This window comes from Scatophagus argus, chromosome 5 (assembly GCF_020382885.2).
Source record: "Scatophagus argus isolate fScaArg1 chromosome 5, fScaArg1.pri, whole genome shotgun sequence".
NCBI lineage: Eukaryota > Metazoa > Chordata > Actinopteri > Scatophagidae > Scatophagus > Scatophagus argus.
The window spans coordinates 9,849,808-9,862,121 of NC_058497.1; the positions used below are offsets into that span (position 1 = coordinate 9,849,808).

The following is a 12,314-nucleotide window of genomic DNA, read 5'->3' on the forward strand; positions in this document are numbered from 1 at the left end:
TTCCCACCAGAGAAATAAATCCCTGTCTGACTGAGGCTCGAGAGACACTAATCAACTCACAACTGACAACTATGTGTATGCACACAACTATGTGTGTGCGTGGGTGTAGGTGTGAAGGAGAGAGGGGGAAGAGCACGTGTATTCACGCTACATCATTAATCAGCTTGACTGTAATCTCATTCAGGTTCAGCAGGTTACCCAAACCCTCCCTCTGCCTCTCTGAGTGCTGTTTTATTGTCCACAGCACTTAATTTCTTGTGCTGATCTCAAAGAAAACATTCACTGACAAAGCTGTTTGTCACGCTCACATTACCTTCTATCACACACTGCTCCGGTGTGGGGATCTGCTGCACCATGTCTTTGCAGAACTCTCTGATCGTCTCCATGTTCTCTCTCAAATGGATGAAGAGTCTATCGGCTTCCCCCTGCTCCTCCTCCTCTCCATCCTTCTCCCTGTTTTGTCCTCTCTCAGCCTCTTTGACCTCTCTGCCCAGGGCAGCTGTGACGGGCCGGGAGTCGTCGCCCGTCAGCTTCCTGTCATTATGTAGTGCTTCCTGGTTTTCTGAGTGCGACTTCACCAACATGCTGGAGAAGATGTTGTCTGGGATTTGCTCCAACCCCTCACCGTCGTCCCCAGTGTCTGAGTTGATGGAGCGTGAGCGCACAGCATGGAGGGCCAGGCTCTTTGACCTAAGAGAGACCATGAAATAAAAACAGTCAAAATTATCACTCTTAACAGATAAAATTCTGCCTCCTTCCTGTTGTGGTCACTGTGCAGCAAATTGTGCAGAATTAAATCTGATTCTGTGGTTGTGAACCACTGAGGCAAAGAGCTTCAAGACAACGTTATTAACAGTGATTTTGTAACAAAGAGAAAAACATAAACCAGCAGTGGCTGACTTTCAGTTCATGGCAGAAGTATTGTGCACATAGGCAGACACAGATCTTCTGTAATCAGTGTTTTTCTTTGACTGAATAACCTTTTTTTTATTGTAGGAAAACTGTTGTCTTTAGTCAACTATACAAACTACACTAACTATACTAATTATACTGAAAGGATTCTGCACTCCAGTTCTAATGCAATCAGCCTACAATGACCAGTAGTCAAAAGGTATCACAGAAGTCCTGCAGTGAACAACTTCCAGATCTTTTAGTACACTGATGATAATGACACTAAACATGCAAACAAGGCCCAATCTCTCCTGGAGGTTATTCACGGTGTTGTGTACCACATGGAGTGACATAAAAAGCTGTGTCAGGAGTGCACTAGAGAGAGAGGCTCAAACTGTCTTTCTCATCTCCACGCAACTAACCAAGCACAGCCTGAAGTGGATATAAATGTTAACTTGGTGGACCCAAATTCCCACTTTGGAAATATCGGGGGGGGGGGGGGGGGGTCTGAAGCTACCCAACCATCTGATAAAATGCAACAATTCCTACGCTTCATTTGTTATGTGTGTAGACACCCATTAATTAAAGCTGTAAATCAACACTTGAACAAATGCATTGCAACAAGAAGTGCATTATTATCTCAACATTCTTCACACTCACTAAACTGTGACATGCATAAATACATCCACCAGAACTGAGCTTCCATATTGTGTATTCTCAGCATGTGAGCTTTTTTTAATAAACAGCATGTCTCTATTTCAGGACAGTCTTGAGTTTTCATCAACAAACAGACACAGTTACGGCTTCTCAGCTCAAAAGATCTTGTGTTAACTTGACTAGGAATCAATAAAATCCAGCAGGTTTCAAAGTCTCTTCTTCATAAAATTGAGATTCTTATTGAGCAGAGACATAATGTTAGACCCTAACAGACCTGTTGAATCTCATCTCTCGCCTCTCCTCCCTGACGGCTTGGCTCAGGCTGTAGCGTCGCTGGGGGGCAGGAGAGTCTTCCTCCACCTCCTCCTCTCCCGCCTCCTCCACCATTTTCTCATCAAAGGCCTCGATCTTCACCTGCAGCCGCTGCTCTGAGCCTCCACCCCCCCCTCCTGGGAGAGCGGCACAGGGAGACGGCGGGCATGCCTTGTCCACTCTGTAAGCACACACACAGAGAGGGCAAAAGGTTGTATTGCAGGTGCTGGTCATGTGAGATGAAGCTGGAAAGACACATTTGGATGAATTTCAGGAGCCTCACCCTCCTCCTCTCCTGCTCCCTCCCTTCCTCGCTTCCTCCCCTTCTGGCTAACTTTTTCTAATTCTCACTTTCGAATGATGACTGGCTGTATCTCTGTCTCTCTCACCCCATTTGTACCCCATCTCTCCCTCTTTCACTGGCAACATCTCACCCTCTCCCGTCTCACTTTGGCTTTGTTTTTCTTTGTCCCTCACCATGGTGCCTGGCCTGTCTCCTCTCTTCTGCTCTCTAATTCAAACTAATTATTCCCTCCCTCTGTGTCTCTCTCTTTCTTTCTGTCCATATTACTTTTTCCCCGAGTGGCCTTTATAACTTCATTAAACTGTCCACTTGTTTGCTGAAAGAGGACTTCCAGCTGCCCCGTTGTTGTTTTTATTCTGTCTTCACCCCCTGCTCCTTCACTAATAAACCACCCTGCCTCTCTTAATCTCTCGTCCCCTCCGTCTTTCTTGCAGAAGACCCCAAGCAAAGCCTTTGAAAGCTTCCAATCCTGCACATAATGTTTTTATTCTGGAGAAAGATGTGTATGTCATTCCCACACTGCAACCAGATGAATCCCACTCAACTTTTGATACACATTTACACACACACACACACACACACACACGTGCCGTCCTCACATGTTGCACATACATACTGCAGGTGGTGGTGCATATGTAATAATGTGTTGTTGTGGGGCAGTCGTGGATCAGCGGTTAGGGTGTCGGACCCGTAACCGGTGGATCGCTGGTTTGATTCCCCGTCCCGGTGTCCATGGCTGAGGTACCCTTGAGCAAGGTACCTAACCCCCACTGCTCCCCGGGCGCGGCACGCGGTCGCCCACTGCCCCGGGTTTGCTGTGTGTGTGTGCACGTCACTTGGGTGGGTTAAATGCAGAGAACAAATTTCATTGGAGTGAGTTCCCTCCAATGACAAGATATGTCACTTTCCTTTCCTTTCCTTACAGATAAAAATTTTAAGCTTTAAATTTTGTTATGAGCAGGTGTCATTAACACTGAATTCACTGCTCCTCAGTCTAAGTGCCAACTGGGGAGCTTCATCTTTTGTCATTTATCATCATTTTTTAAAGCCCCTAAAACTCTCAAATTCTGTATTTTTGTATAACTAATAATAATTTAGAAGAAAATAAGTTTTGGGGGAAAGCATCCCAAGGTATTATATACTAAGAATTTAACACTCAGGAATTTGCTTCAGCAGAACTGTGTGAGAACTGATCGGTTTGCTTTGACAGCAGCCTTACAACACAAGCAAACAATCTCACTACTATTATCAGATTTTCACTCAAATATTTTTAAGTTGTGAATGGTGAAGTGAAGTATGTCAAGTAACCAGAGTGCAGGCAAAACAAAAGAATGTGTGAGTATGTGAGTAATGTGTAAGTTTTCAATGCCTTTACATGATCAGGGTGCACTGAACAGAACATCGACTGCATTGCTTTACAAGACACAGATTCAGTTTAGTGTTCAGCTGAAGTGTGTCTCATTAGCTTGTTTGTCCCTATATATTTAACAGAATAGTTGAACCCTTTGGGAAATGTGCTTATCCACCTTCCTGATAAGAGTTAGATGTGAGGATCAACACCACTCTCACTCTCTGACCTGCAGTGAGTCGTAGCCGTATTCTCCTCCAGTCTTCTCCCCAGTAGTCTGGCTATAGAGGTGAACGAGTTGCTCATCCTGTAGATGTCTTTGCCGCAGCCTCCCAGTAAGGACGGGTAACGGTCAGTCAGAGCTCTGATCTCCAGCAGCAGCGTGTGGTGAAAGCTGTGCTCCATGCTGCCCAGAAGGGACACCAGATAGACCAATGAGCTGTGAGCATGAGTCTGGAAAAAGGCGACAACAGTGGGACAAGATGTTAAAATGACCATTCTCATGTTGTAATCCATGCAGGCATAAAATTAAACAAAGATAGTAATAATAAGACAATAAAGAAAGTCAAGAAGAAAGAGTTTACTCTACACAAGCAGCCAGTTTATTTGTCTTGAGTGTACTGAAAATCAACGGAACTGGAAATTTAGCTGAATAAAGTGTGTATTTTATCTCATTCGACACAGATTAGTTTTCCACTTTCAGGCAGTTTGGGGAACTTTCTTTTGTTTCTAAATTCAGACAAACAAGAATAAATATAAACACGTGCACTTGGCTCGGCAAACTTTGAAAATATAAACTTTTTCGTTCCCCAAACGGCTTTACTTTCCCCACTGGTCTTGGTAATAACTCATAAGCGTGTACATTGCATCATTCTCGGCCTGCATTTTGTGTAAACTGTGTCCAGTACTTAAACAACCTGCTTTTCTGTGACACAGAGTGAACAAGGTCTGTTGTGTATATTTTCGGTATTCTCAATGTTTGGTCCACATCTGTCTTTTATATGTCCTCATCAGTGTAAACCTGTAAATGCAACTTTCACTCATTTTAAAACTGCAAAGCTTTTATCCTGACCTATCTGGAGCCAATTAACTAGCCATTCAACAACGAAAGACAATTTAAGGTGGCCTAAAACAGTCACCACCGACATCGTTGTGAAACAGAATAACTAAGGTGATACGATCTATTGACAGCTCTCTTGCTGTGCTTTAAGCTGAACCAAATCCAACAAAACTCCCAAGGAAAAAAAAGAAATTTGAAAAAAACAGAAGTCTCACTGCTTGAAAACCCTCCCTCTCCTCCGACTGAGAGACAAACTGACTGATCGATGCAGGGATAGAGAGGCAGGCAGAGCCAACCTGTGCCTTACAGGGCTCAAGCACACCTTGTAACGAGGAGAGAAGAATGCAGTTACTGCACAGTTCAGGCATGTTTCACAAGCCCTCTCTGTAGGAGGCTAACTTTGTATGTGGATGCTAAAGCTACCAGAAAAGGTAGAACTTGACTTTATACTGTTACAGCATGCCAAGCAGGTATTTAGGAGTCTGTGAGGTCGAAAGAAACATTAGCGCCTGGAGCCTGGAGAGCAGGCTGCAGGTACAAAGACTTTGACTAGTATGTACCTTGATTCTGCACCAAAGATCCGACTGATGATTCGACTTTTTAAGGACTTGCTTCAATACTTCCAAACATCACAGCATAAGCACAACCTGCATCATTCACAGTTTGCAAGTGAGCCATTTTACAGTAATTCTACATGAAGCCTGCCAGTTCGTATGAGGCCCTTCTTAATCATCAAACGTGACCAATCGGGTCTCTGGCAGGTAACCGCTAAGGATGCTAAACTCTGTCCACTAGCTCCCCCCTCTGCCCCCTGCCCCCAGACTGTAACCCAGCCATTTACACAAGGCATTAACCTCAGCTGTTTTGCACCTAAACACTCAGCACACTCACTGTGTGTGACCGTATTTGCATTACTGTCATTATTTTTTTATGCAACTGCATGGCATTAGTACGAAGGCGACAGAGAACCAGTATTTTGATTCTCCTGTATGTTCTGCACGTACAGTGAATTGACAATAAATCAGTCTTGAATCTTTGAATCTTGTATATGAGCACACCACCTTACTGGCTTGTGCAGCTATTGCCTTCACTGGTTACAATCGAGGTCTTTACAATTTATTAAATCACCCATAAAGACTGCATGTCATATCTCTGTGCCAGTCGTTCCCAAACTTGTTGGTCAAAAGTCAACTTGGAACCCTTGTTAAAGGTTTTGTATTTTTATGAGCTATGAGCAAAGAGTTATTTTTACCTTCTCATATTGTTAATCTGAATAAGTTTTACGGGCCCAAAGAGGTAACACTACCCAGCATTTCACAAAATACTAGTTAATAATCATCTCACACTGTGACCACTGCTCCATTTTTAAAAAAATAAAAACAAGTAAACAAAAATATTGGTTTATTATATATGAAGATGGCTACAGGGTTAACAGCTTCAAAATAGTGCAGTCATAAAATTTTGTTCTAGGTGATGAAATTTCAAACTGAGTGAAAAATACAAAAGCTGGTTAAACACTTAATTTTGTTGAGAACATTACTTAAATTCTTTGAATGCTGTTTCTGAAAACCAGGATTTTCCACAGGACTGATTTGGACAGAAATACCGTGTGGGCCAACTTCTTTCTCACACTTCAATGAACATGGGGATATACACTGATCCAACAAGCAATATGTCCAGAAACACAATATACAGTAACTCCCTTTAGGAGGTAAAGGAAGCCAGAAAGAGTATTGCACAATACTTTTTGGGTCAAATACAAATGCAACCCAGTGAGAAAGTGTGTGTGTGTGTGTGTAGGGGGGGCATAAAGACAAACCCACAGGAGGTACTCCCCACTGCCATCACCAGGAGGCCTTAGTGGAGGCATTTCCCAGAAAAACAGGGGTTATTTTCCAAATGGTTCCAATGTGAAGAAACACAGGACACTGAGGTCTGACCAACTGTGTGTGTGTGTGTGTGTGAGAGAGAGAGAGAGAGAGACACTGGGTTGGCACATTCTTCCACAAAAAGACTGAGGGGTAAGGGAGCTTTTGGAGGAAAGGTTGCCCTGGAGTAAATGAGAACGTTATTATGACTTCCAGCTCTATGATCTCTGTGTGTGTGTGTGTGTGTGTGTGTGTGTGTGCATCATCTATAGAAAATTGTGGCACATTTTCCCCTTTAGTTCATTTCCCAAAATTGATGTTAAACTGCCTTAAATGGACCCAGGGGAGCCCTCGGTCTGTCCTGCTGTCACCTTCATCACTCTGCTCACACACATTACAGACTGACTGCAGGGAGTGACTTCATCCTACCTGTCATTATAGTGTTGCGTAGACAATCATGTCTACTTCTTACTTCTGCATAACACAAGTTGATAAAATTTTCTCATGATCTGCACACCCAGATGTCAGGGCCCCACATGTGAAAGCCCATGCTTCACAATACAATCCTTAAGGGGGAAAAATCAAATCAAATTAGTTTTACTTGCTATTCAGCACTGTTTTGCATCTTCCACAGTATTTTATTGACTGGGCACATACAGAGCTAACGTCCAGCATGCGTACCTGATGCTGTAGTACATGGACTTTGTATAAACTGTACATTACTGATGTATGTCTTGTCTCATCTTTTGTATTGAGTTCATGTCTTGCATCCTTGTGTATTTGCAAGTATTTACTAGGGTCCCAGTCTGAACCACTTACATATGGGAAGGAAAGAGAATATAAAATAGAAGAACAGTGAGTGTTAATTTAATCACACTGATGAAAGAATCTAAGAGTTAACAGTCAGCTAGTGGCTCTATGAGGCTGTACTGTGCACAGCAGCTCTCTGAGGACAAAAAAACAACCTTACATACTCACATTACTCACAATAACAATGCTAATGCGTTGATGTTTAGCAGCTGTAGAGTTCTCACTATTTTTGTAACTAAGTGTAACTGATTCTGATAGAAATGTTATTAGTTTTTGTCATAAATCAAATTATAGGACTAATGAAAACATGACCTGATGAAGGTACAAGATGAAAAGTTTGCAGATTAGCAAAGTTATTATAATTCAACCTGAAAATGAAGTTCACGAGTCAGGCAGCTGAAAAGACGACACGCTGACTGACCTTCCACTGCATGCATGTTTATGTTTGTGACGCCAACATCACTCACTCTCCAGGCCATCAAGCAGGGACGCCACCTTGCAGTTTGCTCAGGCTGCTGGGCTGATTAACCTGTAATCACCAGCTCAAGTGCTTTTGCAGGGGGACCCAGGAGACCTCTTTTTACAGCAGAAGGAGTGCTATGAGGAGCAAATGAGCAGCCAGGTCTACAGGGCAGCCAAAGTGTTTAATCCATGGGTTGGCCAAAATGAGGCTCATGGGACAAATTTTGCTTACTCCAAAACAAATTTCAAAAACCAAAACGTATATTACTAGTATAGCAACTACTAGTCTTAGTAGTTGTATTCAAAGGTATTAAATGAGTACCTGCTGCAACATATTGGTGCAAATACTTGCATGAAGTTGAGACAATCCCAACTGAAAATGCTCAGAGGAGATTGTTTTTGAAGAACACATAGGGTGATTTTCTCCTCTGTAATAGTGTCATAGTCCATTTCTCACAGTATGTATGGAAGAAGATTTCTCAAGGTTAATATTCTTCCCACGGTGGAACAGCAGTTTGTGGTGTTTCTTCATCTCTATTGAGCTGTAGATAGACAGAACTCTCTGAGGAGTCAGCAAGTGTTTGTTTAGGACAGACGCTCCACATGAACACTGATGTAGGTGTGAGACAGCAGTCACAACCTCCGGATCTGCCTGGCCTGTCTGGTGTGAGAGTGTGTGCTCTACACTTGGCAGGACAACAGAGAACAAGTCATGTGAGAGCGCAGCCAATTCCTCCCCACTCATTAAAATAATCACTCCTGCATGTTTCAGTGTGTGTGTGTGTGTGAATGTGAATACCCACTGCCAAGCGGACTGAGGGTGCACAATAGTGATTCCCATGCCGTTTTGACGTGAAAGTGCATCCTGTCTTTGCTTACAACAAAACAGCCAATGCACAAACGAAACTGCTTCAGAAAGCAACTCACACCACCTGCATGTGATTTTGTGCTAAAATGCTCAAACTAAGACTGATTTCACGGAACTCCACTTTTTGTTTGTTACTTCTTCCAGACTCTTTCTTTTTCCTCTCGTTTCTTCACGTTCCTTAATTGGAATAGGGAAATAACTACAAATTTCACTTACCAGGACCTCTATAGCTCACAAATTGAACAAATTTTATCCAATTTGTTTAATGTGGACAAAAATCAGAGTGAAAGTGTAAAAAGCATGTCTGTGGATTTCCTCATTTATCCAGGTCATAGATATCCCAAGGAGATTGAACGGAATGCAACTGGACACGGTTGCGTTCAATTCAATATCTTCGAGGTGTGAAATTGATGATTTACTCTTTCTTGGCTGGGGCCTGTCTTCACTGGTTACCTGGTGAACTCTAGATTTTACACTCTGGATTTTATGTGGATTAAATAAATGCAATATAATGTATTCATTTAAGATGAAACATTTTTAATCTGGGTGGATGTGTTGATTTGAACGAATAATCCCATTGAAGGAACTAACATCTGTTCACGTCTTTACGCTGACTTTGCATGCAATCGTGCTGCATTTAAACATTCAATTGCAAATCTCTGCTGCAAATGAATCAACATGAATACTGTTGGTGCTGTACTGTTGTTGTGTGTGTCTGTACCTCATTGATTATTCCCACGGCACCATGGATTTTGGCAACATGACCCAGGAGAACTGGACACTGCTGTCCCACACTCCTCAGTGCTGGCAGAAAGCTGACCAGTGAGGAAGGGCTGGCCTGTGACACGTCCACGAGCGCGCCCAGTAGGGTCTCGGTTAGATTTTGGTCTCCAAGGTAACTGACTAATGTGGGCACCTGAGGGCTCAGCATCTGTAGGGGTGATGAGAAACAAAGACACAGAGAAAGGAAAGTTACATTATTCATTATTTCTCGATCGCAGCAGTAATTCTGTCGCAGTGTGGGAACCACAACCACTCCCTCGCCAATAAACAGAGACCTGAGGTGTCTCTAATGAAGGCTGGTGGTGAGAGGAATGACCTTGGACCGAGATAAACCGACTGGTGACTAATAAGAAACAAAAGCTCGACTGTGTTCCTCCTCGTTATCTGGACTGGTCACACTGGACTGCTCTAGACTGGACTTGATCAGGCTGACAATGCCCAACATTGCCAAACTTCCCTGCTTTATGAGTCACTTGTTCTGAATAATCATGTTAATATCAAAATTATTTCTTCCTCAGGGAAAAGATGTTCGACCCTTTAAAAAAGTTACGCAATTTTAAAGTTCCTTATAATCACTTCAATACCACATCACTTCTAGGAAGTTAATATTAGGATGTAGAAGATTTGTTAACCATTGTGACGAACGCAGTCACAATCACAACAGAAATATTCAGCGTATCTCTGTGGGGGGAGGGGATTAGAACAACTCCAGATGGCTGGTTTTGCGTCTCTAATGCTTCACGGAGTGAGTGAAACTCCATGTTTGACCACCATGTGCTCTGTTTGCTGGCATGTGCCGTCTTCCCCTCATGTTGAACATCAACAGCACGCCTCCAAAATATGCAGGATTAAGGGAATTCCTGCTGAGAGATGTGCTCTCTGCGTGCACAACTTCCATTTCCTCACTGCTAACTACATTCCAGCAGATTTTTTTCCACATTTTGACATGAGCCCATGACAGGATATAGTGAGGTTATATGGTAGAAGTCTGATTAAGCTTGACTCATAGGCAGAGATGCTACCACACAACAAAAGGCACACACATGCGTTATTGTAAGCCAAAGACAAGTTAAATACAAACTGATGCCACAGAGACTCAGTTGTGATTTAGTCGGATAGTGCGTTAAGTGTTTCCAGGTCATGGCTTCTGGCCTGACAAAGACACTGCAAACAAAAAGTTTTTAAAACATATGACCAAATATAATTTGTAGAGTGACAGTGACATTTCTAACATAAAACTACACACACAGACACACACACACAAACAATGCAAACAACACAAACACGTACAAGTGGGTGTTTCTCTGCAACCATTTGAATGAGTCTGATCAGGTGTTGTTGTTCTGAGGTCTCCAGCTGTGACATCATTGCAGTGAGGTTGCCTAGGTGACGGTGGATGGTATCTGGTTGTCTAGGGTAGACGGAGGGCAACACCCGTAGCAGCATATGGTTACCTGTCAGAGAGAGACAAGGATGTTTTCAGTTAGCCACACTGTACATGACACAGTTTAAGTACAAACCACCACTATTTGGATATCACAAAGAGTCAACTTAGTAAATCTGGTATTATTGTTTTATATACAGTTTAGGACGTACTTTTAGAACATACAGCCTTCATTCATGTTTTTATTTATTCTGATATACTGTGCGACGCCGAATTTTCCTTCTTTCCTTTTTCAGTTTTCTTTCTCACTTTAAGTATTTCCAGTGACTGGTTGTTTCATCCTATGCACAACATGCTCTGCATATCACCGATTTTTATCTTTGTACTGTGCGCGTTGTTTGCTCTACTCGAGGTACTCTCAGTTGCCAGTTTATTAGGTACACCTATCTAAAACAAATGCAGCCTGATACAACAGTCTTGCAATAAATGATTGTCATCATGTGGAGTTTCTGTTGTTTTAGGGGAGTGTTGATTTCATTTCATCGATGTTTTGGAGCCTGCAGTTTGTGGTGCTGTTGAACTGTATTGCATATATTAACAGGCTTATCTATTATTTCATCCATTCAATATATTTCAGTGAAAGTGCACTAAACCACAAAAACACCTCCATATAGCGCAATACAGTTCAACAGCACCGTAAACTAGAGCATCAAAAAGGGAAGATTTATTACAGGACTTCCTGCCTTTAGCTGGGTGTACCTAAAATTTGGTTTCCCTCACTTTAAAATCTGACCAAGTGACTGACTTCTTGAGTCTTCTCAGTACCACTGTTTCCACATTCCACATGGGGCAGTCGTGGATCAGCGGTTAGGGTGTCGGACCCGTAATCGTTGGATCGCTGGTTCGATTCCCCGTACCGGTGTCCATGGCTGAGGTACCCTTGAGCAAGGTACCTAACCCCCACTGCTCCCCGGGCGCTGCACGCGGTCGCCCACTGCCCCGGGTTTGCTGTGTGTGTGTGCACGTCACTTGGGTGGGTTAAATGCAGAGCACGAATTTCGTTGGAGTGAGTTCCCTCCAATGATGAAATATGTCACTTTCACTTTTCATCTTTCATTCCCAGATCGAAAAACTTGGTGACTATAAATTTATTACCAAGACAATCAATGGTCAAAACTGTGAAAATTTAAAAGTATGTAAATAACAGAATTGTCCTTGAAACTGTCTGTGGTGTAGCTGCACTGCAGCTTCATGCACGTTTGCTGTAACTGTTTTCCCCCATTTTCCCCAGAAAACACACACGACCCCCAGTCATGATACAACATCTGTGGTGCATAAAATGTTATCCATTTGTTGTCAATACTCCTTCAAAGATGCTGATGCAGGAAAAAAAAGCAAGTCAGTGCTGACACATGAGTGGACATAAAGGCGTGTGTAAATTCACACAGCCCAACAAAACCCACAACATTTCCCAACAGCCTTTGACTCACGTATGCAACATCTTTAAATGATTCAAATCGCTGGACAAAGATTCTTGTTTTCAAATGGTAACTTCATTATTGGTGAC

The 12,314-nt window shown here is 42.7% G+C and overlaps 1 protein-coding gene across 3 annotated transcripts in view; it reads right to left on the reverse strand.

The window, feature by feature from the left end:
* The window catches only part of veph1 (ventricular zone expressed PH domain-containing 1), a 70,688-nt gene that overhangs the window by 25,259 nt on the left and 33,115 nt on the right, over positions 1-12,314 (reverse strand). For all 3 annotated transcript variants that reach the window (XM_046388616.1, XM_046388614.1, XM_046388615.1), the window contains exons 5-9: positions 10,654-10,817; positions 9,302-9,511; positions 3,742-3,965; positions 1,823-2,041; positions 314-690 (exon numbers count right to left, since the gene is read on the reverse strand). In XM_046388616.1, the coding sequence (XP_046244572.1) occupies positions 314-690; positions 1,823-2,041; positions 3,742-3,965; positions 9,302-9,511; positions 10,654-10,817 (1,194 nt within the window). The remainder of the gene's footprint in view (positions 1-313; positions 691-1,822; positions 2,042-3,741; positions 3,966-9,301; positions 9,512-10,653; positions 10,818-12,314) is intronic.